The 25994-nt window shown below is 33.4% G+C and overlaps 6 protein-coding genes and 1 pseudogene across 11 annotated transcripts; 4 read left to right on the forward strand and 3 right to left on the reverse strand.

Annotated features, from left to right (window-relative positions):
• Positions 1 to 74: 74 nt before the first annotated feature.
• Positions 75 to 3046, reverse strand: LOC103499446 (heterogeneous nuclear ribonucleoprotein 1-like). Its single transcript, XM_008462455.3, has 2 exons — positions 2373 to 3046; positions 75 to 1647 (listed from the first exon to the last, which is right to left on the reverse strand). Exons 1-2 carry the CDS (start codon positions 2592 to 2594, stop codon positions 484 to 486), a joined length of 1386 nt encoding a protein of 461 aa, XP_008460677.1. The 5' UTR covers positions 2595 to 3046; the 3' UTR covers positions 75 to 483.
• Positions 3047 to 4335: 1289 nt separating this feature from the next.
• LOC103499449 (uncharacterized) lies at positions 4336 to 9030 on the reverse strand. 6 transcript variants are annotated; one of them, XR_007821310.1, is made up of 5 exons: positions 7863 to 8965; positions 7227 to 7470; positions 6814 to 6925; positions 6391 to 6468; positions 4336 to 5679 (listed from the first exon to the last, which is right to left on the reverse strand). XR_007821310.1 is itself a non-coding variant. In XM_008462458.3 (2 exons), the coding sequence occupies exons 1-2, from the start codon at positions 8731 to 8733 to the stop codon at positions 7867 to 7869; spliced, it is 657 nt and encodes a 218-aa protein (XP_008460680.2). In that variant the 5' UTR covers positions 8734 to 8942; the 3' UTR covers positions 7565 to 7866. The 6 variants fall into 6 exon arrangements, 1 of the variants encoding a protein (XP_008460680.2); XR_007821309.1 differs by having other exon boundaries at positions 4336 to 5691; XR_007821308.1 differs by having other exon boundaries at positions 4336 to 5691; positions 6391 to 6925; positions 7863 to 9030.
• LOC103499447 (uncharacterized) lies at positions 4566 to 6015 on the forward strand. The gene is made up of 3 exons (XM_008462456.3): positions 4566 to 4700; positions 4782 to 4870; positions 5016 to 6015. Exons 1-3 carry the CDS (start codon positions 4614 to 4616, stop codon positions 5671 to 5673), a joined length of 834 nt encoding a protein of 277 aa, XP_008460678.2. The 5' UTR covers positions 4566 to 4613; the 3' UTR covers positions 5674 to 6015.
• A 1354-nt stretch (positions 9031 to 10384) lies between the features above and the next one.
• Positions 10385 to 11697, forward strand: LOC103499450 (protein PROTON GRADIENT REGULATION 5, chloroplastic). The gene is made up of 2 exons (XM_008462459.3): positions 10385 to 10981; positions 11425 to 11697. The coding sequence occupies exons 1-2, from the start codon at positions 10703 to 10705 to the stop codon at positions 11527 to 11529; spliced, it is 384 nt and encodes a 127-aa protein (XP_008460681.1). The 5' UTR covers positions 10385 to 10702; the 3' UTR covers positions 11530 to 11697.
• A 96-nt stretch (positions 11698 to 11793) lies between these two features.
• On the reverse strand, positions 11794 to 14116 carry LOC103499451 (eukaryotic translation initiation factor). Its single transcript, XM_008462461.3, has 5 exons — positions 13745 to 14116; positions 13247 to 13415; positions 13017 to 13142; positions 12105 to 12170; positions 11794 to 12013 (listed from the first exon to the last, which is right to left on the reverse strand). The coding sequence occupies exons 1-5, from the start codon at positions 13945 to 13947 to the stop codon at positions 11966 to 11968; spliced, it is 612 nt and encodes a 203-aa protein (XP_008460683.1). The 5' UTR covers positions 13948 to 14116; the 3' UTR covers positions 11794 to 11965.
• A 2530-nt stretch (positions 14117 to 16646) lies between these two features.
• LOC127149436 (nuclear/nucleolar GTPase 2-like) lies at positions 16647 to 18653 on the forward strand (annotated as a pseudogene).
• Positions 18654 to 23742: 5089 nt separating this feature from the next.
• On the forward strand, positions 23743 to 25943 carry LOC103499452 (peroxygenase). Its single transcript, XM_008462462.3, has 6 exons — positions 23743 to 23956; positions 24040 to 24189; positions 24897 to 24982; positions 25168 to 25262; positions 25350 to 25475; positions 25555 to 25943. The coding sequence occupies exons 1-6, from the start codon at positions 23848 to 23850 to the stop codon at positions 25706 to 25708; spliced, it is 720 nt and encodes a 239-aa protein (XP_008460684.1). The 5' UTR covers positions 23743 to 23847; the 3' UTR covers positions 25709 to 25943.
• The last annotated feature ends 51 nt before the right edge of the window (positions 25944 to 25994 follow it).

Consider the following 25994-nt stretch of genomic DNA (forward strand, 5'->3'; position numbering starts at 1 on the left):
AATGAAACATCTATCACTTAATTCTTCATACCATCTATGCCTGATGAGCTAGAGAACAAGAGGAAACATAAAAATATCTGAATATAAGTAGAAGGCATAAAACCACTGATAATTAAAAGGACTACAAATCGTTACAACTCAAACAATGTGAAAAGATAAAAATTGATTCCAGACAGCTAAATAGACATTCATAAAGAGATCAAATTTTAACTACGTTCGGCAACAAAATACTAAATAACTGAAGCATCAAGTAAACTTCTAAAACAGCTACTTATTTTAGACTAGAAAAATTAAATACTGCAAGCTACTTGGATTCAAGCAACCCCACCAGGCTCATTGTGTTCCAAATTGGGCCACTGCTTCAGTCAGCAACAAGAAAACTTTTTTTTAATAAGCAACTGGAAAACATCGATCTCAATTCTCATAAAACAAACAGGGAGACACAGAACATGGCGAAATCCAGTTCACTTTTAGATCATCAAATTACTGTTGTTGGGCTTGTCGAGCTTGTCCACCGGCATAACCACCTGTATAACCTACTTGTCCCCCATCAGATCTCCATGCAGCATTTCCATAACCAGTGTTTCCATTAGCATCCCCATAGCCATTACCCATGTAAGCATTGTTCCCCTGTAATTCTCCCCCACTTCCACCTCCAACATTGCTATTTGATGCACTACCAGTTCGTCCTCCAGTTGTACCATAACCAGATTGACTACCGTACGAGCCATCACCTCCACCATAACCATAACCTTGATTACCAAACCCACCATATCCATAACCCTGATTGCCATACCCAGCAGCAGCTCCACCAGGAGAATGACCTGTGGGTGCAGATCCAGGTCCTCCACTCCCAGCCCCAGCATTGCCGCCAGGAGCACCACCCCAAGGAGCTGCATTCCCATAACCCATGGCTCCATACCCAGAGGGAGCTTGACCTGACCATGAATTTCTAGGTCCACCTTGAGGACCGCTCCCATAACCAGCATTGGCAACATTTGGGTTGCCATAGGCTACTGCTGCAGGGGCACCAAACCCAGTATTTGAACCACTGTAATTTCCATAACCACCATATCCCATACCATTATTCGATGAACCATAACCATACGCAGGATTACTGTATCCAGAGGAACCATAAGGTGGGAAACCTCCACTAGAGCCCTGTGATTGCATGTACCTATTGGAATCCATACGATTATCATAAGAATTTGAATTGACACCACCAGATGACCCATAACCTTGATAACCACCACTACCAGCACCACCACCCATTGAACGGCCACCTGCACCTGGATTGGCATCCTTGGGAAGGGCACGCTTAACTTCTACTTGTTTACCATTCAAATCGTGAAACGTCTTGTGCAAAACTCTGTCAACAGCTTCTTCAGAATCAAAAGATATAAAACCAAATCCTCGTGGACGCCTAGTATTTTGATCATACATGACTACTACATCAGTTACATGGCCATAAGCCTCAAAGTACTCTTTAAATCCTTCTTCGGTCAATGTTGGAGGCAATCCCCCAACAAAAATTTTTTTGGTTCTCATGTTTCCACCACCACTGCCGCCGGAGTTTCTACCATTGGAATTGCTTGCTCTGGCAGGAGTCTGCTGTTCCTCCCGTGATAAGGCCCTCTTGGCCTCAACCTATAAAAGAGTATAAATTACAAATGCTAAAAAGTAATTTAAAATATATGAATATATAAAGTTAGACAGTTTCAGAAACAGTGTGAACACTGATGATCTAGTAAACTTTCATCTGCAAAAGAACAAATAACATTAAGCAAAGAAAACTTGAGACATACTGAACAGTTAAAACCAACAGATTCATAGTAACACACTTCCAATATTCCAAGTCTATACCCTACAATTAGCTACCAAGAGGAAAGACACAAAATACGAAATACGATTGGGTCTACTAGATCATAGTGAAAACATAAACCATATTGAAATGAAATTACACAATACAACCGGCCCTTTTGTCAATGTCTCGCCTCAGAGAAAATAATGCACCAAACCAACAGATAAATCACCAAAAACAACAAGCAAAGAAAAGGAAACACATGAATCGAAAGTTAAACAGTAAGGCAAACGCCCATCAATACAAGCCACCTTAAAAAACCAATAAGCATCAAACATTTGGCAGCCAAAAGAAAACTATTTAGTGCCATTGTGGAATCAAACCAACCCCCCCCCCAAAAAAAAAAAAAAAAAAACTCAAATGAGTTGTATCCATATCCACCAACTAGAGTCATCGTGATAAAAAATAAAAAAGGTCAAATAAAAAACCACATGGTAATTATCAAAAAAAGAAACAAAAAGGGAAAAACTCCACATATCAAAAGAACATAGAAACAAGATTCCTAACCCACCGTTTTACCATCGATAGTGTGCTTATCCTGAAGAACTCGATCGAGAACAGAGGGATCTGAAAAGACAACAAAGCCAAACCCTCTGGGTCTGCTAGTGATCTTATCCCTCATAACGACCGTATGCATAACTTCACCATAGTTGCTGAAGTAGTCCTTTAGCTTATCCTCAGAAGTCTCCCATGAAATCCCACCAATAAAAAGCTTCCCTTGATCCGAATCCATTGCCCCTTTCCTTCCCTCTTTTCTATTCTTAAGAAACCCCAAATCAATGGAGAAAATCGATTCGGCTGGTTTTTGTTTCTTCTTGTCTGAAAAATGAAATTTTGGATTGCTGGGTTATGGATTTCGGAAGAGGGTTTGTAGCCGACTGGGGCTCCAAAGAAAGAAAGAGAGAGAAAAGAGGAGAGAGAGAGAGCGCTTTGGTGAATCTGAGGGTAATAAAAAAGAGTGCTTTTCCGCTGAAGGAGTAGGGTTTCAGAGCGTGGAAGGTATGCCATTTCAACGGTGAGGATTGATTCCATCATGGGATCGTTCGATGCAAGAAAGTTGAATGAACGGTCTGGATTTTCTTTTGGGAGTTGGCAATGAAAAGAGTTGTTAGTCACGTGACTGGCACGAGAGAGAGAGAGAGAGAGAGAAGCCCAATGGTGTTGGAATGGAATCTAATGGGTCTTTATATTGGACACCAATTATTGATACTCTCATAATTAATAATTTCATATACATATATATATATATTTAATTTCTTTCAACATAGCAAAATAAATTAAAATATAATATATTTTTAAATATATTTTCTTACTTATGAATAAATTATTATTAAAATATTTGTAATAATTTCTTTATATAAATCCTATCATTTATTAGGAAAAGAAAGTTTACAATTGGAGATCAATTTTTAAATTTTGGAATTGATATTTTGTTTATTTTGGCTTCATATATTAAACGTTTTTTTTAGATTGATTTAAGAAAAAAATATTTTTTTAAAACATTTTTATAACAATAACTTAAAATACAATGAAAAGACCTATTATAAGCGGTTGACAAATACTCCAATTTTTTATAAACACATTTTAAATTTAAAAGAAAGAAATTTTTGAAACCACTGTTTCTATCATTTATAAATGTATTATTGTATCTAATTTTTATTTATTGAGCTAATAAAATAATCTATTTACTATTAAATTGCTTATAAATATAAATAGATAGATTATTTTGGTCCATGTATAAAGTTATTATATTGGTATAGTGATTCTTTATTTGTATCTATTGTTAATTTTGACTGAGATGTTGATAAGATAGTTAAAATGTAAGAATCGATTGGAGTAAGGTTATGACAACCCCAATAAATACATCCTCAGTTAACTATAGTAAACATCATTTTAAACTTTCATTTTGTACAATATTTACTATATGACAATTATTATTTTTTTTATTACTTGCTATGATGTTTATTATTTTAATAATTTACACTTTAAACACAAACTATTATAACGGATTATAATAACCCACTGTTTATCTCAATTAAAAAATGTGCAAGAGATTAATAATAAATTAATTTTTTTTATTTGTATTATATATATCATTAGTTCATTTTAATTGTTAGATCAAAATGAATTTATCTTATCATGTGCAATTGAGTATGACTAACTATTTTTATTTCTTGATTGAAGTATATGCTTTAACTTACTCTAACAATATTAGTACTATTCCAATATAATTAGTTTGAGTACTTTATCATTGTGATTGATTGCATTTGTACTAAATTTAAAATCAATTATTTATAGTTAAAGATCAATTAATAATAATAGTAAATAAATAAACAAACCAAATAATATTTGTGTAGATTAGTTCTTGTGTATGTGTGTGGTGTTATAGTATTCTTCCCATGACAGGACAAAAATATCAATTAAAAAGACCAAAAAAATTACACTTAAAAAATGAAAAGAAAAGGAGAGATGGAAAAGACAAAAATGACATTCAAGTCTTTTACTTATATTGAAGATTTTTCTAAAGAAAAAAAAAAACAGAAGAAAAGTGTTGAGAAATGTTTTGAATTTTTCTCTCTCTAAAAAAAGTGTATAGAGACCCACTTGGTTGGCACTGCATTCATTACACCAACGTTATTCTCAACTTTTTTCAAACTACTTTGGAGCCAAATGTCTTTTAAAACTTCACACTTTCATTCCTCTTCTTCCCTACCTGTATCTTCACCATTCCACGAGCTTCCATAGGTACCGGATGGGGTGTTTTCTTGCTTGTTTTGGATTTCATAAGCATAGGAAGAAACGCCGATCACCACCCGATGGAGTCGTAATTGGCGACCAAGTAATAGCCTCAACTTTATAACTCTATCATCCTTCAGTTGTATTGTTTGATTGATGGTTCCTTATCTAAATCCTTTGATAGATACATCTAAGTTATGAGCCTCTAGATTCCTCTCAAATTACAAATTGCGATACAAACGAGAAACTCGAGGTTAAGAATTCTAAACCGAGGTAGGTGATGAGTGATTATCAACTTCCTCTTTGTTTCTTTTCTTTTTAATTTAATAAAGTTTGTAGATTCGAATCACTGACTTTCTAGTTGAAGTCAAACTTTGTTTTTCTTTACCGTTTGATGTCGATCCGAGTTCCTTTTCAGGGATAGAACTAAGGAGCAGCCTTGGGTCAAAGTCAGGAAGAAAGTTAGCTTTAATCTAAACGTCCAGACTTATGAACCTGTCCCAGATTATGACTATTTCCTAGAGAGTGATGAAGAGGTAAAAAATGAAGAACATTGCCAAGAAACAACAGCTACAACTGATTCCACACCACTCCAAAACAAGGCATTTACCACCTCCAATTCCGGAAAATACCCTCAAAACCACAGATACCAGAATTGTGAAGATAGTTATGATGATGAAGAAGATGACGATTCTGGAAATTGTGACAGTGATTTGGATGATAGTGAAATTGATGAAAATCATGATGAGAACAATGATGAGTTTAGATCATGCGCATTGGAAAATGATAATATTGTAGAGAGGAGGCAACAAGTTCATTCTGTACTAAAACCGGTAGAAAATCTTACTCAATGGAGGACAGCTAAAGCAAAAGCAGGGTCATTCACTAAACATCAGGTGCAAAACAAGATTAAGACATCAACTCAAGCAAAGTCTCCAGCAATTTTCAGTTCAAACACAACTTCAATTCAGCCACAATTAAAGTCAAGATCAAATTTGTGCTTACCTGATACTCAAATGCAAGAGAACGATCTGGTGCATTCAAGCCTCTCAGATTGGTTGGTCAGAACTGCATAGATCAGTCTAGGAAAGAAGCTACAACACAATCAATTTCATTAAAACAATAAAGGCTGAAGAATCTCTTCTCTTATCTTTTATGTAGCAAAGAGAAACAGAGAATGAAAGAAAAAACGAGGTTTGATAGATCAAATTTCTTGATTTGCTGGTTTGTGTAGAAGGTTTTCTATTTTTCTATTTTTTGTTTTTTTAAAAAAAGGATTTCTAGCTGGTGTTGTTTGGATTGTTTTGTTAATTCATTAAAATGTAAGTTGTTTTCTTCTGTTTATGCATGCTGTTTCCACAAGATAATGCGAACATTATTTTTTAATCAAATAACATGTTGAAGATTTGTCCTACTGACATAAAATATTGGTTATGTGTCTATTTTTATAAAATGGAAGCATATGATATGACATACAAAAAGCGAGTTCCATATACATTTGAGTTCAAATAGTTTGTGAGACTATCGAATTTAAAGGATACAAAATCAGGCCACAAATCAATCCAGTAATACTACCCAAATGCAGAGTATAAAAAAACAATCATTTCCTTGATAAATTTTGGTTGGTTGTTTGTCCTCTAATCCTTGACAAAAGAAAATGGCAGCAGAGTGTGCAGTGAACAGATTTTATTACCAAAATAAAACATAATACGTGAACACCAAGTAATGAAGCACAATCAATGCATCAAAGTAATATAGAACTAAGAAAGAGTTCAAAAGGAGTAGGAACCTACCACAGTTGTAACTATCCCACAACTGTACAAACATCGAACTCAAGAAGCATTACAAGACTTGCAATATTCACCATTACCCTGTAAGTTATCATGATCAGCCACACTGATTTTGATCAACTGAGCTTCTCATCAAACACAATTCTTGAGAAGGACAAGAATTTTTTATTCTACTTCTGAAAATGAATTCCAGAAATATTACTCACAACTCAAAACATTGTGTTTATAGTTTATAAAGCATTGGCTAGCACAGTCAATATTTTTATCTTGCTAGAAAATCATTTTAGTATAGAGCAGCAACAAATCAGGGCCATGTCTGCTCAAATCAAACTATTTGGATGAAATGAGGAAGCCAACTTTGAGTATGTTATAACCGTAGGTCAAATTTCCTTCTAAGGCAAAGACAACATACTAAATTGGCCATACCTCCTATTCTCTACTTTGCAGTCGTGACATGTAGCCGAAGAGTATGCATCATGCCTAAAATCATAACCATATGCAGCTTGTGCAGCTAGTAAACTATTTCTTTGGAAAGTTCCTGCTAAGATGGAAAATTCTGAGATATTCTGTGATAAAGCTGCTAGTACTGGGTAAACTAATATTGGCCAGCAGTTACCCACTCCTAGCTACACAACATAAAATTAATTGTCTATGTATAGATGGGAAAGGAAAAGAAAACAATGAACGATACAATTTCTAAGGAGAACACATTGTGTTAGAAGATAGCAGCCCCAGCCCCAGCCCCAGCCCCAGCCACAGTGATTAGGGGATACTAATGGAACTTCGATCCACATGCCAAAAACAATCAAATTTACCAACTAATGCTCCTCACATCATACCTTAAGCAACAACATGCAAGGACATTCTGGGTGTATTTTGTGCTGGACTTCAATAGACATATTACCCCTATTACTTGTGTGAGTTCTTGTGCTTCTTTTCTTTGACAGGAGTTCGTGAGGCCTTGCATAGAAACAAAGGTAACACAGCAGAAACAATTGCAGCTATCCATCAGAGGCCGTCATTACATGTTGATAGCCAGATGAAGACTTTCTTCATACTAAACTGCCCGCCAAAAACATAATCCTGAATATAGACACACTCACAAGGCACAGCCAAATTCAATATTTACATTGGTTATTGCCTAATGAAGATCAATTGCAAGTTTTAGAGATAGAGATAGAGATAAACGGTGTCTTTTTTCCATTTCTTCTGTCACATGAAAGCATATAATTTGGCCAAAGGCTGAAAGATCAAAAGAAGAGAAGCTCTTGGACAAAATGAACTACTAGGTAAACTAATCTACTTTAGTTCTCTATTGATCAAAGCTACAAAAAATAAAACAGGGGAAAAACGAGAAACTTATGAACATTTACTGTACGCCAAAAGCAAAATATGAATGAACAAATCTTCTTTTTTTCCCTTCACTATAATGACATATTTGGTAAAAAGATACAGTAAGGAATGAGGAGCCATACAGCTTCACTCCATTTCAATCTCAGGAGACGAGCGAATCAGCATAGTCTCCGGTCCAAGCTCAGCCAACAACGGGCCACTTGCCTCACCGTACCTAAACTTCCTGTTGCTTGACAATAAGCAAATCAAACCTAAACCCAAGATCAAAACTAAAAAAGCATGGCCAATGAAAATTAGATTCATCAAAGCAATGCCCCGTAGACCATCTTCTTCAAGATCACAATGTACAAAAGCATCTCCAGTAGCAGGCAAGACCAACATTGCACGACAACCCTTCAAAGCAAATGCCTTGGTATACAAAGACAACCCAACTTGAAACAGCCATGTACCCTTAAACGTTAAACCAGAGGAAAGTAGAAATTCAGCGAAAAATGCAGATGGTTTCATAGACAAATAAAAGCAGGAACAAGCGCAGAGAATGGTTAATCCTCCAGAAATGTGATAAAAGGCGCCACCAAGACCAGTAATCCCTTTACCAATCACAGAATACTCAACAAGAAAAGCGATTCCAGCAAAAACGAAGATGAAACTCTCACTTACAAGAAGAGGGTCGACATTTTCCCGCAAAACGATGAGAATGGCGAGTGCCCAGAAGAAGAAAATGGCCAGTGATTGCTGGGAGAATGCGAATCTGTAAGTGGGGTTTCCGGAAAAAGCGAGAAAAAGGAAAATTTCAGAGAAGGCGACGATGGGGAGGAGGAGGATGAGGGAATATAAATCGAAATTTTTCCATTTCGGTTCTGATAAATACCAGGTTTTTGATCGGTAAAGAGATGGGTTGTTGAGGTAAATGGAGGAAGAACAGAGGAGGCGACGAAGGCCAATGGGGATGAGGAAAAGGGAGGCGGAGAGATGCGTTGCTAGTGATGCCATTGAAAGGGCTTTTGAATTTGTTGAAGCATTCAGATTCTTCTCTGTCTATGGTTCCGTAGATTGTTCTCCAATTCTTCCATTGGGAAGACGGAGTTCGGTGGCTGAACGTTGACCCTAACAAGTTTGATCACGTTGATCCGTTCAATGTTAAACAGCTCGATGATTTTCGTCTAAAAAAGAAGTGATTTTTTTTAACCTTTTTATTATTGAACAAAAAAAAGATCTGTTTATACCATAGTTTACGTTCTTCCACATGAGAAGTTTTATAATAGTTTATAGAATCTATCCAAGTTGTGTTTTATTGGGTTTCGATTTTATAGAAAATCATATCAATAAAAAAAAAATTAAAAATGATAAAAATCATTATAATTATTTTATGAAATTTTTACTGTGACTTAATTAGATAAAAAACAAATGGAAGAATAATATTAAGTTTAGGAATATTTTGAGGTAAAATGATGAAAAATTACTAGAACTTTTTCCTTTCTTTTTGTGGTTTTTGCAAAATTAATTACTTCTAAACAAAAGTCTAGATAAAAAAATAAAGCTAAAAATTAAGAAAAAAGAAGTAGTGCATAAAAATGTTTGTCGAGAATGACATTTGTATGTAAAATTTATTGAACGGTATAAAATCAATATCCTAAAATTAAAAAACTTGAATAGAATTAATGTAGTTAATTTAAGAAAAATCAAAATTTTCTCGAAATCTCGAAATTAAAATATCTTCGAACGAAGTTTGTTTTCTTGTAATTCAAGTGTTATTAGTAAAAAAGAAACTATTTATAATAGACTTTTGGTGTATATATATATATATAAGTATAATAGATTTGAATCAACCTTTTTGACATATAAAAGAATATATATATATATATATATATTTTGATAATCAATTAAATTATGGGTCATGTTAGGTAAAATTGTTTTTCTCTTTCTTTGACGGAGAAATATAAATTAAACTTATTTCTAATTTTTCAAGAGTATATGAGAACATGTATTTGGACAAGAGAATAATAGCTTAAACAAACAACAATAACTTTTTATTTTTTAGAAAAGAAAAAAGAAAAGAAAAGAAAAGAAAAGAAGTCTTGAAAAAAGTATTAAATTTCACAATAAATTTTTTAAAATAAAATACATTAAATGGGGATGAGGAAGAAACAACTAAAGAGTCCAAGAAGAGAAATAAAAAATGAGAGGTGGTGTTTTTTTTGGTATGTTAATCAAATTATGGTCTCCACATACAAGAAATGAAGCCACGTTAATGACCCAACAACACTAACACATCAATTCTTAAAATTCAATTCCTTCTTTTCTTCCCTTCCAAAATTAAGGGTCCTCCAACTTACAAATTAACAATTGACTTTAGCTAACTATGTTTTTTAAATATAAAAAACGAATACAAGTCAGTTTAATAGGACTTGAAGATTGTATAAACCAATATTAGACAATCAAAACAATCAATTTTAGGTTCATTCCCAACTATACATCAATTTGGATTAGATTAATTTTTCATTGTGGTTTGATAGAGTGGATTTAGTTTTAGTTGAATGCAGGGAGGGAAAAGTAATTTGAAAGAAAAGGAATGAGGTTGGTCAATTCCGAAGCCTAGGTATCCAAATACAAGAATCCATATCAAATTTATGAACACCTAGAAAATAATAGTAATTTTAATAATAAAATGGAGAAATGGGGTCCGGTCGTCCTCTTCCTCGCGGCGGAGATGAAGCCACCGCGATAAGAGAAAGAGACCCTTTTCAATACAATTCAACAATCACATGAATTATTCCAATTCACATCTCTGCTTTTGAAACTAAACTAAACGCCAAAAACCCTTCTGTGGCTCATAAGTTTCCTCTCTCAAATCTCCGATTTCCCTCACCCACATCCCACATTTCGCATCCAAATAAAAAAGGGACACGGACAACAAGAAGGAGTTTTTAATTCAGTAGTGCCTCTGGAAGAAGCTGTTTCAATGGCGGCCACTTCCATTTCTGCAACTGGATTGTGCTGTTCCTCTTCTTTCTTTGGAGGATGGGGCTCTACCGTCGCTGGAGAGGACTACCCGGCCCTCCTCGCCAAGCAGGGGCCAGTGCAAGTGGGAATGGGAAAGCCGGTGAGATCCCGGCCGATGATGAAGAACGTGAATGAAGGGAAAGGGGTTTTTGCGCCATTGGTTGTGGTTACTCGGAATATCATCGGTAAGAAGCGCTTCAATCAGCTTAGAGGCAAAGCAATTGCCTTACATTCCCAGGTACCCTTTTTCTCCTTTTGTTAATTCTCAATTTCTTTATTAACCAATATAAAATGTTCATAATTTGTTCAATCTTGCCTTAACCCAACAAGTTGAGCTAACAATAACAGAAAAAAAAAAACCTTCCAAGAATGTTCAAACACACATTGAATACAAAAGTCCACAAGTCCATGTCCTCCATCATCGCCGAACCATTCCATTTTAAGTTGTTAACTTCTTTACAAGTTACAGATTTTCACGACTTTACTGCTCACCTCAAATGACCATACCATTCTTAAGTAGTTAACTCCTTACAAGTTACATGTTTTCACGACTTCACTGCTTATCCCGAATGATGCTTAGAACATGGCAAACAGATTGATTTAATCAAACCTTGTGAGTAAAGTAATGCAGTTGAGATTACTCTAAAATGTGATGTGAATGTTATGGTGTTTTTTTTTCAGGTAATCACAGAATTTTGCAAATCAATTGGAGCAGATGGAAAGCAGAGACAAGGGCTAATCAGGCTTGCCAAGAAGAATGGAGAAAGACTTGGATTCCTTGCCTGAGATTTCATCACAAATCTCTTCTTTGTCTCCTGCTTTCTATCCCATTCTCTTCATCAGCTGTAATATTATTTTCTTAAAACACACTCTTCTTTAGACACAACAAATGCTTCATTTTTCTGTAATCAATATTCATAATCAAGCAATCTCACAAGACCGCTGTTCTCTTAAGATCATTATGAAAACATACAATACAATTAATTATACATAATATCAGTATATTTCTCAATAGGAACGGATAAATAATAAATTGACAAGGCTACTACATTGAAGGAAAATTCTGCGCATTCTTCAAAACATGGAAGATCTTAATTGATTCGTCTTGAAATAAAAAACAAACCCAAAGAAGAAAAGAAATGTAACAATGACAAGTATGTCGAAAATATATTGTTTAGTATCTTCCTCAAAATTTAGCAGCTCGACATGATGCAGTTAATGATCAAACACTGTATCGAGCTTTTGCTGACTTTTCCCTTCTCAAATCCTCCTGTAACAAAGCAAAATAAATACTGATTTAATTGAAGAAATGGGAAAAACAAAAGAGAAGTATGTTGACGACCATAAAACTGAAAGCTTACATGAAAGCTGAAGGAAATCTTGTCATTTACGTCGATAATCTCCTTCCATTTCCTACCAATGCTCATCTGTATTGAAATGTAACAAAATAAGAAGTCACAGAGAACCTATAGAACTGAGTTTGGCAGCTTTTAGGGATGGTTTGTCACATCACATATAAAGGGAACGGTTAGCGTATAATTTCAAAACCAAAAAAAAAAAATACATATAATTCTGATATTTACTTCACATTAACATTTCCTAAATGTTGCAAACAATTCGACTAGCAAAACTACAAACAGATGGAATGCCAGGGGTTGATTGAACATGACAAGGCCTAAAACCTCTTCCCCTTTAGTCTTACTGATTGAGGTAAACTTGGTTTCTAAATGTCATCTAATAAATGCAATTGATAAAGGCAAAGAATTTTTCATGCAATGGCTTTCCATCTGATGAAATAGAAAAATGTAGATGCTAAGAACAAACATGAAAAGATGCATTAAGGACAGTAATCCTTTGACAAACTTACAAAATTGAGCAGAACTTTATTATCAGAGAAGCCAATTTCCGAGTAAAAAAAAAACCAATCCAAAAGAGATCAGCATAAAATGAGGCCAAAAGAAAGCAAAAAATAGGAGCAAATCACAATTGGTAAACCGCACATCAAAAGATTCACAGCAAGAACTTCAATTTTCATAAGCAAAGAATAGGGCATCTCTCAGAAATTCATGAACACTACATAGGATCTCAGAAAAGATCATAGTTGGCAAAAAGAAATAAGCCAAGCCAGAGGTAAGATGATAATGAACAAAGTGTGTCCTGAGAAGATGCAATAATCTCGTGGATGACAGGCTTAAGCACTATGTACAATACTACATAAAAAATCAACAAAATGTGCAAGCGCAACAAGGTACAAAAAAGAAATAAGGCCAAACCTGAGCAGCCTCGTTTGTTGCTGTCTTGGTCCACAGAGCAAGTTTGTCCTGCCTCTGGCGCACACTGGCAACTACGCCACAGATCTCATCAGACTCCTCAAATTGTTCCCCAATCAAAGCCATCAACTATCCAATAACCAGGATATGCAGATTTAGACCAAATTAGTTTATTCGGCAAACAATAAACTTTAGCAGCATAGGACGGAAAATAATATCTAAGGTTTCTATACCGTTTCCAGCCACATGTTATCAAGGTTAGCCTTTCTACTGCTGGTGACAGTCCATTTTCCTCCATTAGCGCACTCGGGATCTTCCCATTTCGGTTCAACTCCAGTTTTGAACAGGTGAAAATCTGCATTCGCCGGTAACTTGCTTGGCTTGAATAACTGATCGTACAAACTGCACAAAAGCCCGAAATCACAAATCGTAGCCAAAGAATCTGGTCTACTAGGATTTTTATAATACACTCAAACCAAATCATGGTTCAACTTCAAAGAAAAATAAAAACAGAACCCACAACGTAAAATTCAAAGAAATATAGATATATGAATGAAACAGATCTCATCAAAAACCCATTTTTCGATAGCTAAAATCCAGTAGGAGTAAATTAACATCAAAATAGCTATGCCCTAATCTACCAAAACATAAATTAGCGCTACGGAAGTGGTAAAAAAGAAACCCCACCTCCCAATTTAAACGACGACGAAAAGGGGAATGGAAGAACGTACCACCAAAATTCTTCGACGGTTTCGAAGGTATAGACCTTGCGGAGAGAGGTGCCCCAGGCAGCACCTTGCTTCGGCCTGGACTGGTTATCAAACCAAAAGGTCCATTTTCTCTCCAATTTATGGGACTGCGGATTGGAATCGGCCACTTCTGACGCCGCCGCCGCCACCGCCACAGCACCCTCCACCGCTACCTCACCGGCCATATCTTGGGCGCTGAAAATACCCCCTAGAATGAATTGGGGGTAAGAAAAGGGAAATTATCGATCAATGGACAAAGTTGAGCGGAAGTTTTAGGCTTTAAACTTGGTAGATTGGGTTATGTTCTTGAGCAATTGGTGTTCTCGGAGTCAATCAATAGGTGCGTAGACCGAAGACAAAAAGCCCTAGGCCCAAAACTTTGGACCCACCTCCTATACCCAACCCATGGCCCGTAAAATTTTCTTTCCTGAAAGGTTTTTACATGAAACATCCTCTTTTTCCTACTATATTTAATATATGGATAGTTATAAATATTGTAATTAAATTTAAAATAGTAATATATATAAAAATATTTTACAAAGAAAATTAAAAATATGGTAAAATTCGTCAAAACTTATCATAATAGATTATGTTAAAAAATATTGGCATACAATCTGTAAGATTTTATATAAACTTTTCTATATTTGAAATTTTTTAAAAAAATTTGCTATACACTTTAATTATTATTTTTAAAATTTTTACATATCATAATTAGCCTTTAAAAATTTCATAAAATTTGACATTTTCAACGAAGAAAATTTGAGAAAATTATAGAATATTTTACCCCTTTCACACTGATGGAGAGAGAAATACATATATCAATAAATATTCTTCTGCTTTTGAAGTTCCATTGAGATAGAAATATACATTTATTACAGGGAGGGAAAATACTATTAATATAATCTTTTCTCATTTTTAATTGACGGGAAAAATTCATTTAATATAAGTTTTCCGAGAGAGAAAACCACATTTAATAAGAATTATTTTCAATTTTGTTTTAGGGCCTTTTCAAAAATATGAAAAAGTGGTAAAATATTTACATTCTATAGAACAATTCTAAAAATGAAAAAAACCTAAAGATCTATCATGTAAAATACAAAAAATGCTCCGTCAACCATACCGTCAATAACGCACGTGTAATATATTTGCGATTTATACGCAATCGTTTAGATATGGTTCAATATATACACGATCGTTTATATATGGTTCAATATATATGCAATCGTTTAGATATGACTATAATTTATATGCAATCGTTTAAATATTGTATAATTTATATGCGATCGTTTAGATATGACTACAATTTATTTTTTCAATTCCATCGTTTAATTTTGTTACACGATCGTTTACATTTGTCAACTCTAATCCAAATGATATTTTTTTCAAGATTTTTTATACATGATCTTTTATTTTTTTTACACAATCGTTTACTTTTTTTTAAAGAATCATTTACATTTGGCTACTCCAATCTCAATGATTTTTTTACAAGATTCTTTATATACAATCTTTTATTTTTTTTATACGATCGTTTACATTTGGCTATTCCAATCTAAATGATTTTTTCGATATTCTCGATCTTTTAGATTTTGCTATTTTATTGTACACGGTCGTTTAGATTTGGTTAGCAAATGTAAACGCGTAAAAAAAAGAAAGAAGAAAGACGAAGGAAAGAAATTGAAGCAAAAAAAATGAAGAGGAAAAGAAGAAAAATGATGGAAAAATTAAACGACATAAATAAAGAATTGAAAAATAAGAAAGATGATGGAAATAAATCGCAGAAAAGAAGAAAGACGAAATCAGGAAGAAGAATAGAAAGATGGAAGGGCAAACCTGGAATATTTAAAAAATGGCTAACTTTATGAGTTTTGTTACAGGTAGTTTATAGTTTTGTAGTTTTGTTACATTTATGTAAGTTTCCCTTTCGTTTTTTATGTTGATTTTTATATTAGATAAGATATTTCATTATTTATTTAAAAGTATCCAAACAAATTTCATAAATATAACAAACTTCTAAAATATTTAGCGCCTATGTAACAAAACACACAAATTAGTCATTTTTTAAATATTTCAGGTTTGTCATTTCATCTTTCTTCTTGATTTTTTATTGTCTTTCTTCCTTTATTCTTTTCTTTCCGCTGTGATTTCTTTCCATCTTTCTTCTTTTTCTCTTTTTCTTTCATTGTGTGTACCGTCTTTCTTCTTTTCCTCTCTTTTTTTTACGTGGTTTAGATTTGGATAACCAAATCTAAAAGATTTTGAAAAAAAAAATCGTTTCAAATCTAAACGATCATGTAGCCAAATCTAAATGATCGTGTAGTCAAATCTAAACAACCAAATCTAAACGATTGTGTAACTCAATTCACTACAAGAAAAACCACCTACTATGACAGTTGTTCCATCCCAAATTGAAAGGAGAGAAAAAAATAACTGTCATCAAATGTCAAAGAGCGCGTTTTGGAGGGAAAAAGCATCGTTTTCGGATTTTCCAAATACATGACAGTTATTTACTGCCATAATATGTAAAGGCATTAAAAGAATTAATTAAATATTTTTTAATTTAAATTTATTAAAATAAAACTAATTTTAAAATAAAAAAAAAAAAAGAAAGAAAAGGGACCAAAACCCTCATCTCCTCACGCAAAAATCCTTCCATCCCTTTCTTCTTCAAACGCAAAATTCCTCCCGTTCCCGTCTCCTCCCTGAACGCCGCCGGTCGCTGCTGCTATCCTTAACTTCTTCGTCTTCGAACGTTACCGGCAACTGCTACCATTTCGATTTGAACGCCGCATCTCCTCTCCCTCAACGCTGCTGCTACCCTCTGTAAGTCTTAGTTCATCTCCCTTCTCTTAAATCCTCGAAGAATTTTTTTTTTGCTTTTTCTTTCATGAATGGGCATAGTGCCGCCACGGTGCGACGACTCAAGATGTATAATACGAGGCCAAAGCGTGATCGGAAAGGAAAGGTGTTGAAGAATGACCTTCAGTCGAATGAGTTACCTGACACACGAATTCAACCCGATCGCCGCTGGTTCGGTATGTTCTTATTGATTTGTGTTTTATATGCTTGCAATATTTCATTTCCTACTTTTCTATTTCAATTGCTTGGTTCTTTTAGTTAGCTTTTTTGTCCCACACGTTGAGAGAAGCACATAAAAGGGTTCCTTGGGGGGCATGAAAATGTTGTTCTTGGTTGAGATTGTAGGAAAAAAGTGACCGTCAGGTTGGAGTGGCATGTTTACAAGCTGATTAGCGGATCGTTTGAACGTTTTGTGTTGATTTAACAAATGGGGGAGAAATTTTCGGAGTCCACCAGAACAATGGGGCACAACGTTGGATGAGAGTAACTTGCAAGATGGATTTCATACTGTTATTAGGAATTTAGGGGCATGTGGGTTTTTGGACTTTTAGTCAATGCTTATTGGGAGCTCTCACAGTGGCCTCATTCGATCATTTTTCCAGATGGTGTCATGCCTACATTTCTCTCCTTGTTCATTATTTAATGAACTTGTATTCTGAATGCTACTGTATTGTGTTGTGATAAGATTTTGGAGAGGAAGCATAATGATCTGTATTTACTTGAATTGATAGGGAATACCCGAGTTGTAAACTAGAAAGAGCTCAAAATTTTCCGTGAAGAGCTTGAAAAACGGATGTCAAGTAGCTATAATGTGATGTTGAAGGAAAGGAAGCTGCCCCTTTCCCTGTTGAATGACCATCAGAAGGTAGGTCTTTTCTAAAATTTGTTGATTTGAAGTGTTTTTAGGTTAACTTTCTTTTATAGATAAGGTTTATTTATACACATATTTTACACCACTGTTGCCAATGTTCTTAGCTGTTGTATCGTTTTTTTTTTTTATCAAAACTTGACAAAAGAAAGGTTGTCCAATGCCTGTTGAGTGTGTTAGTGTTGTTATCTCTCACCTTCCCACCTGATCTTACTCACTGATTCATATAGTAGATGAAGCTTTGAATGCTCTATGACATCATTATGTATGCTAAGACAATCATCCATTATGGTATCTTGTTATAAGAGAATTATGTTACTAAGGAAGACAAGTTATATTTCCTTTGATAGTGTTCTCTTGTATGTCCTTGGATTATTTCATTCATCAATGAGATTGTTTATTATAAAAAATCAATATATATTTTTTTCTTTCAATTTTTTTTTGTTGCCATCACCGATGTTAAAAGTGCTATTTTTCCTATTGCCTATTCTTTATTCTTTAGATGACTTTGAGGAAAAGTATGCTGAAAACGTTACTGTAGAGGGAAGCGAAGAAGATGGTTTTAGAGACCTAGTTCGACATACTATGTTTGAGAAGGGTCAAAGTAAACGTATATGGGGTGAGCTCTACAAAGTAATCGATTCTTCAGATGTTGTTGTCCAGGTTTGTTGTAAATATTGTAACTATTATTCCTAAATGTTGTTTACCTTATTTCTTGTTTGGAAAGAAACGTCTTCAAATAGTTTGCACAGCTGCATATTATTACATTTTACATGTTAAACTTCTTATCTTTTTCCTTCCGTGTCAGAATTGTGTTGTGTTACCCTGCAACTTAATACAAAAGCCCCTATCATTTCTTGCATTTCCATTCGACTTCTCTTCTGATTATTTGTCATTGTTTTAGGTTCTAGATGCAAGAGATCCACAAGGAACAAGGTGTTACCATTTAGAGAGACATTAGAAAGAGCATTGCAAGCACAAACACGTGGTTCTTCTGTTAAATAAGGTTTTACCTTATCTTTGATTTGGATTTTAAAGTTACCTACTTGGTTCTGAATTCTTTGATAACTTCTTTATGGCTGGCTGAGACATTTTAATAAATGGCATTTTCAGTGTGATTTGATTCCTGCTTGGGCAACAAAGGGATGGCTTAGGAGTGTTATCTAAAGAATATCCAACTCTAGCATTTCATGCAAGCATCAACAAATCCTTTGGAAAGTTTTTTTTTATTATTATTAAATTAAGGACCCCATAATATTACCAATTTTGTGAAGATTCATTTCTTGCTAAGAGTCTAAAATGGTTATTTATGGGAAAATGTGAGTCATTCTTAATCAATTTTGAAGACCTTCAATTATCTTTTTCTTCAACCTCGTTCATCCCATTTTCTGTGTTAGAAGATGGAAGGTTCATTAAATTATGATTATATTAAATTATGATTATATGAGATGGTTTCTTATACTTTAAATTTAACATCCCTAGACCTTACAGTTTTGTCCTTATACTATAGATCATGATATTTTAGTCGATTTCATGTAGTTTTTTCCTTCTGTAAAAACAACATAGTATTTGAAGCTCTCTAATGCTCCCTCTATTTACAATTGCATTTTTTATGTTTTGATCATATTGGTCATGAGAAAATCCACAAGGGAATCATTTGATCTATCATCTTTGGCAATATAGAAGAAGCATGATCTTTAACGGTGGTTTTAAAACCCTTTTTTGTTGCTCCTAGGATTCTCTCCTATCCGTGCTGAGGCAATTTGCCCGCTTAAAAAATGACAAGACAAGCTATCTCTGTGGGATTTGTTGGGTATCCCAATGTTGGAAAGTCATCTGTAATTAACACTCTACGGACTAAGAATGTAAGTTTTCATTCTACTTTGAAATGTTTTGTGTTAATGTGAAAAACTGTAGTCTATTTTTTTAAAACATTCATTTGGTGGTATGTCTGGATTGAATTTTGAACGAAAAGCTTGCACTAAATAATTAGCATACAAAAGATTCTATCTTGTTACTTTCGGAACAATCATGGCAAAACTTGGATGCCATATATCTTGTTATGCTAAATTTGGATGTTCTAAATTTCATTATCCGGATCTTCTGTAACTGTGTGGACGTTTGTTAGGTGTAACATGTTTTCTTGGGAATATTCTTATTCATTTGAATGTTTATGAGCATATGGCTTGCTTATCAAATATTGTCTTTTGATATATTTCCGTACCAATGAATCACAAGTGTGATGAGCCACCAAGTTGATATTACACTACGAAAAATGCAGAATCTTTTCGTAGAGTTGGAGGAAAAATTTCAGGAAATAATAGTTGGAAGGGGGTGGAGGTAAGGTAACAAGTCTGACACACAGTTTGTTTGTTAAGCCTAGTTTCTTTGAGTTTCATTTGTTGGGTTGTTGTTTTTTTATTTTTATTTTTTTTGTCATTGTACATTCTTTCATATATTCCTGAATGAAAGCATAGCTTCTTCTAGTTTTTTATCGACTTATTTTGATATAATAATTCTTTAAATTTTATGTGACTTGTTGATTACAATGCATCCTTTGCATCTATTTGCTTCATGACATTACTTGGATTTGTAGATGATGTTTTGAATGATTTACATATACTATGCTAGATGTTTACAGATTTAAGCCGTTCTTGCTCATGTGCCCGTGTAGGAGTTCATGGTACAGTAGCAATATGTCCTCCTGACTAGTGATGTGTATGTGAATGTGCTATGCCCGTGCAGCTGATTCTGTTTTGTTGGGTGATATTGAATGATGATTGAATAAACTGCTTAATATATTTCTTAAACTAGTGGCTTTGTAGAAGTTCACATGGGAATACTCTTAGGGTACATTTGGTTAGATTGACTTCAGAGTTATAGTTAGTTCTGGCTATTAGAAACATAGTCAGCATCTCATCATTTTTCATTGAGGGATAAGATAGCTTTTTTCCAGATTTCTTTTTATTTTTTAAATTCACTAATACTAAGACGATCGTGTTGTTTTCTGATATGAGAAGTATTATGCTCATTTGAGCTTCTCTCTAAGAATATAAGTGTTAAATTATTGTATGTTATAATGATTACGACGTATAACATTGTCCGAAATTTGTTGGGAAATTCTGTTTATAGACCTTTTCATTCGTTAATTTAGAAAATGAATTCTGACATATATATACTTCTCATATGTTTCATACTTATGATTTTTTTTGTTTGGATCACTAATCATGTAATGCTTGTAGTTTCCATAAAAGCTTCTCTATTCTCATCAGCTTGTTCTTCATTGACATTTTACAGGAAATGGGATTACTGGAAATAAAACATGGTTAGCTTCAACTAGCAGAGTCTTTAAACTTTCTTCATAGCAATGCACGTCTCATTCACCGTGCTATATCTCCGGAGGTATCAATTTTATTTCAACATTTTTTTTTTCTTTTTCTGGTAGTTTAAAACTTTTTATTAAGTTTCTTGGGAGTATTTGGAGTTTTTTCTAGTGCTTCATTTTAGAACTGAAGTGTTGAATGATACAAACACCATACAAATGGAGTTTTGTTGATGTATTGAAGTAGGAGAAATTTATGCGTTAAGGTAGGCGTTTTGCATTATAATATAGAAATCATATTATAGTAGGTGTTTATAGATCATGTGTGTATTTTATGTAGGCGTTTTGTATTTATGTGTCGCCTCTAATATGTTTTGTTTTGGACTTTGTGTGAAGTTTTATAGTTCATTTAGCAGTTTGTGTGCTGTATTGTTGAATAAATTTTGTTTTCTTTTATTTTCTTACTAGGTTTTGCCAGAATCCATTGGAGCAGCGAAGCCATATTTGCAGCAATTCATTGATGTATACGCATTTTTGTAGGTTTTTGGTAGGAAAGTTTCTGGTTTAAATGTAGTTATTTAAATAACTTGTTCGTAACAAACCATATATGTACCAACACTTAAAGCGATATTATAAAATGTATGTTTCTTTATATTAAAGCGTTCACCGTTTCTTTACATATATCATTGTATTGGTCTGTGTAATGGTAGGGCAACATGAAAAACAAGATTCAATAAAAAATAGTGCAAGAAAAATAGTGACTAAAAACAAAATTATGACATTTAAATGTAAAAAAAATTGTCATCGAAAAAGTTTTATTGACAGTTAATTAATATCATGGAAAGTGAAATGATGACGGTTAATAAATGTCATAAAAGATAAATAATGACATTTAATATCTATCATACAATATTAACAATGACAGTTATTCAATGTCATAAAATGTAAACAACGACAGTTATTCGATGTCATAAAACATAAACAATGATAGCTATTAACTGTCATCGAAAATAAATAATGACAGTTATAATCTGTCATAAGATATTGAATTCGTGACATTTATTCTATGTCATGAAAAACCACATTTCGTGACAGTTTGGAGAACTGTCATAAAATACTTTCTATGATTGCCGCATCAATGACTGCAAAAAACTGTCACGAAAGCTTTTAATGACAATATTTAACTGTCATCGTAGGCCATTTTTCTACTAGTGATTAATTAAATAATCATGTAACTAAATTAAACGATAGAATTGAATTTTTAAAAAATAAATCATTTAGATTTGGTTATCAAAATCTAATATAAACGATCAAATCTAAACGATCGAGCACAAAAAAATAGCCAAATCTAAACGATTGTGTTTCAAATATATTATGCGCGTTGTTGATGAGACATTTTTGGTATTTTCTATGGTGGGCTTATGGGTTTTTTTTCGATTTTAGAATTATTTTATACATTCAAATATTTTGTCGCTTTGTTATATTTTTTAAAAAACTCCTATTTGATATGTACTCAAACAACAACCACCATCGTTCTAGTAAGTATATTTAATATGTACTCAAATATAACTGGTTTCATAAAAACAACCACCATCGTTTATATTAAATAAACGATTATATATATCACAGTCCACATATGTATTCCTTAGCTTGTATGTCCATAAACTCTCTCCATCTTCATCTCGTATAAGATGAATGACCAATAAAAGAATGGTTTCAAAAGTTTTATCCGAATTATCAACCCAAAATTGTAAATGACCACTAACATTAATAAAAAAAATTGAAACTCAATGTTTTCTTTTGTAAAAAAATGAGAACATGAAGACATTAATGTAATATAGGCAATGTTTTTAAGGCTTTTTATGTACAATTCTTTTTCTTTTAAGTTTTTTTTAGTAAGACAAAAGAGGAAGATTTGAACATAAAACATCTTAATCCATAAGTATATAGTGAGCTTTTGATGACAAAAAAATAAAAAATTGTATTCATATGAACATGGTTTGCTTCTTGCTACAAATACATATGTATATATGTATATATAAGCTTACTTGTTAATTTATATATCAAAGTGATTTCAAATTTTGTTTTTACTTAAAAACTTTCCGATTAACCAAAATGATTGGATTTAAAAGCCTTTCATAGAATTTTAAGATAAATTAAATAATAAACCTCCTCATTTTTTATTTTCTAAATTAATACATTTATAGATAAAAGTCTATATTATTAAATTCTTAATTTTTCTTTCTTTTTCAATTATCATCCGAATACAAAGTTTTAAAATCATTTCTTTAACTTTATATGGAAAAATCAAAAGGAATTGTCAAAAACTATATAAAGAAAAATACTCACACTTTGTAATAAAATCATGTGTAGTAAATTTTTACCAAAAAGTATAAATATTTTGTTTTTCTATTATTATCTTTTATAAAATTTTTTATTAAAATAATTTAAGTAGAACCATTTGAAATTAAGTGATATAAATAAAAGATATATTGAGACCATGTTTACTAAACATAATAAAAATCGGCATAGTCGTATAATCGTAATAGAAATCCGATTCGTGAGGTGTCTCATTTTATCGTAATTATTTTGGTGTCTTTTGCCTCTAGCTACTTTCTGAGGACAAACAAAGATAGTTAAAATTGACCATTTTTCAGTTGTAACATTTAATAAGAATAATAATAACGATAATTATAATAATAACCGTAACGTTAAGACATAATTGATAGGTAGAAAAGAATTTGGAACAGAAGAAAAAGAAGAAGAAGAAGAAGAGTGGAAAAAAGAAAAAGGAATGGCATGGATATCATCGAAAGAGAGAGAAAATATAGAAGTTAGAGCGGCGAAGGAAAGATGAGACGTGTCAAAATGAGGCTGCACCAAACATAATATGTTGCCATGCCACAAAGCCACCTCAATCCAATCCCTTTCTCTACTCAATTTCCCTCTTTATATATTTATAAAATCAAATTATTGTTTCCTCAAACCCCAAATCTCCATCGTCACCGCTACCTGCAATCTGATCTCCCGCCCCCATATATGTCTTTGACGATGGAAAACGAAGCCACCGTTACCGAGGCCCGATTCGCGCCGGTCACTCGGGAGCGAAGGGTTCGCAACGACCTCGAAACCACGCTCCCCAAGCCATGTGAGCATGCATGCAAGCGTTTTAATTAATTCTTTAGTTTACTCTAAAAATTAAACATGTTTTATTTGTCGCTTTAATATTAGATTTGGCGAGGGCTTTGGTGGCGGCGGACTCGAACCACCCGACGGGAACGGTGGGGCATAAACACTATGGAATGACGGTGCTTCAACAGCATGTTGCTTTCTTTGACCAAGATGATAACGGCATCGTTTACCCTTGGGAGACTTATGTTGGTAATTTTTTTTCTTCTTTTTCGTCCCTGTTTTCATTTTTAGTCCATATTAACTTTGGATTTAACTACTCTTTCAAATCGGGGTTGAAAATATGAACTTCGAAATCTATGTCAAATTAGAACAAAACCTGCATGCAAAATTTTTTTTTTTTCCTTTTTTAATTTCAAATTGAGATAGTACGTACTACTTCTATTTCCTAAATATATAAGCCTAATTTTATAAGTTCTTACTACAATGTTTTTTGGTCCAATGGCTCTTATTAGTGATTTTTTGGTTTTATATTTTAAGCCCAACTTCCACCTTCAAATGTCTTCTTTTTTTTTTTTTTTAGCCACTATTCACCAGTAGTCTAAAAATTCAAGTCAAATGTTTGGGAAAGAAATAAAAAATAGCTTTGAAGAACTTTTTTTCCTTAAATTTGACTATCTAAGAAAGGATACAAATTATTTTGAAAGAAAAAGAACAAAACAAGTTCCTTACCGTATGAGATTTTACCTTTTTTTTTTTTTTTTTTTTTTTTATTTGCAAAGGCTTAAAATGAAGTTTTAATAATAAATTTCCTGCAATAAAGAACGTAAATATAGTGTAAGTTTGGCTGTTTTAAAACCTTAAAAAAAACAACATTTGTTGAAAGAAAATTCATTTTAAAAGCAGAAAATCGGAATTGAATAACAACGTTACTATATCATTGCTTTTTCAAATTTCAGGGCTAAGAGCGATTGGATTCAACATGATAATGTCCCTAGCTATGGCCGTTATTATAAATTTTGCCATGAGCTATCGCACTCAACAAGTAAGTACATGTAGAATTTGCAAATACTTAAAACTACTTGCATATCATATTCAAAGCTTACTTCAAAATCCCACATTTAATCAATCATAATTCATGTTATAATCTAGGTAATTACTAATATCTAATCTAATTATATGTTATTGTAACTAAATAGAGAGCTTTGATGATTTGATGAAAATTTGTAGGGATGGATTCCATCACCTTTCTTTCCAATCTATATTCACAACATTCACAGAGACAAACATGGCAGCGACACTGGAACCTATGACACTGAAGGAAGGTATGTAACTTTTCTTACTTCTTTGCCATTTGAAAGTGTACTGGTATCATATTGAGTAATGTAGGATAAGATGTAACAAACGAGCAGGTATATAGCTGCGAATTTTGAAAACATCTTCAGCAAGTACGCTAGGACACAACCAGACAAGTTGTCGCTTGGTGAGATATGGGACATGACTGAAGCCAACCGTCTAGCTTTCGACCCCTACGGATGGTACAATGGTTTATATGAATCTTCGTGTGTTCTTCTATTCATAGATAAACTCAGATTTTTGTTGAAATCTCGAATGCAGGATAGCGTCGAAACTGGAATGGTTCATACTATACGTGCTGGCTAGGGACGAGGACGGGTATCTGTCAAAAGAGGCAGTAAGGAGATGTTATGATGGAAGTTTGTTTGAGTATTGTGCAAAGATGAATATGAGTGCTCAATACAAGATGTATTGACAACATAGATTATTGATTACTCTCCCAACTCAAAACTCCGATGCAGCTTATTATCACTACTACTACCTTATATGTAATCTTGCCTTTTGTAAATTACTGATATGGATTGCGCAACCAAGGACAGAAAAATCAAAATAAGAGCTACCATGGTTGTGTGATTGTAAAAGATATGCTGAAGTCTTATTTCGTCGTTGTGTTGCTAGCTGTTTTAATGTAATGCTTTTATGTCTTTTAAGTTGAGGTATTTATTATTTTGAACAAGATGGTGTTTAGGGGGTTAATTGCT

This window comes from Cucumis melo, chromosome 5, assembly GCF_025177605.1.
Source record: "Cucumis melo cultivar AY chromosome 5, USDA_Cmelo_AY_1.0, whole genome shotgun sequence".
Classification (NCBI taxonomy): Eukaryota; Viridiplantae; Streptophyta; class Magnoliopsida; order Cucurbitales; family Cucurbitaceae; genus Cucumis; species Cucumis melo.

Excerpts from the sequence above, each read along its gene's own strand:
- LOC103499446 (XM_008462455.3), bottom strand. The coding sequence starts at position 2,594 with ATGGATTCGGATCAAGGGAAGCTTTTTATTGGTGGGATTTCATGGGAG. Across the intron at positions 1,648-2,372 it reads ACACTATCGATGGTAAAACG|GTTGAGGCCAAGAGGGCCTT; the intron begins GTGGGTTAGGAA and ends ACTCTTTTATAG.
- LOC103499447 (XM_008462456.3), top strand. The coding sequence starts at position 4,614 with ATGGGGTGTTTTCTTGCTTGTTTTGGATTTCATAAGCATAGGAAGAAA. Across the intron at positions 4,701-4,781 it reads GAGTCGTAATTGGCGACCAA|ATACATCTAAGTTATGAGCC; the intron begins GTAATAGCCTCA and ends ATCCTTTGATAG. Across the intron at positions 4,871-5,015 it reads GTTAAGAATTCTAAACCGAG|GGATAGAACTAAGGAGCAGC; the intron begins GTAGGTGATGAG and ends GTTCCTTTTCAG.
- LOC103499449 (XM_008462458.3), bottom strand. The coding sequence starts at position 8,733 with ATGGCATCACTAGCAACGCATCTCTCCGCCTCCCTTTTCCTCATCCCC. Across the intron at positions 8,191-8,400 it reads AAAATGTCGACCCTCTTCTT|GGTACATGGCTGTTTCAAGT; the intron begins GTAAGTGAGAGT and ends TTAACGTTTAAG.
- LOC103499450 (XM_008462459.3), top strand. The coding sequence starts at position 10,703 with ATGGCGGCCACTTCCATTTCTGCAACTGGATTGTGCTGTTCCTCTTCT. Across the intron at positions 10,982-11,424 it reads CAATTGCCTTACATTCCCAG|GTAATCACAGAATTTTGCAA; the intron begins GTACCCTTTTTC and ends TTTTTTTTTCAG.
- LOC103499451 (XM_008462461.3), bottom strand. The coding sequence starts at position 13,947 with ATGGCCGGTGAGGTAGCGGTGGAGGGTGCTGTGGCGGTGGCGGCGGCG. Across the intron at positions 13,416-13,744 it reads ACCGTCGAAGAATTTTGGTG|TTTGTACGATCAGTTATTCA; the intron begins GTACGTTCTTCC and ends GCTTTTGTGCAG. Across the intron at positions 13,143-13,246 it reads ATAACATGTGGCTGGAAACG|TTGATGGCTTTGATTGGGGA; the intron begins GTATAGAAACCT and ends GTTATTGGATAG.
- LOC103499452 (XM_008462462.3), top strand. The coding sequence starts at position 23,848 with ATGTCTTTGACGATGGAAAACGAAGCCACCGTTACCGAGGCCCGATTC. Across the intron at positions 24,983-25,167 it reads TGAGCTATCGCACTCAACAA|GGATGGATTCCATCACCTTT; the intron begins GTAAGTACATGT and ends GAAAATTTGTAG. Across the intron at positions 25,476-25,554 it reads GCTTTCGACCCCTACGGATG|GATAGCGTCGAAACTGGAAT; the intron begins GTACAATGGTTT and ends TCTCGAATGCAG.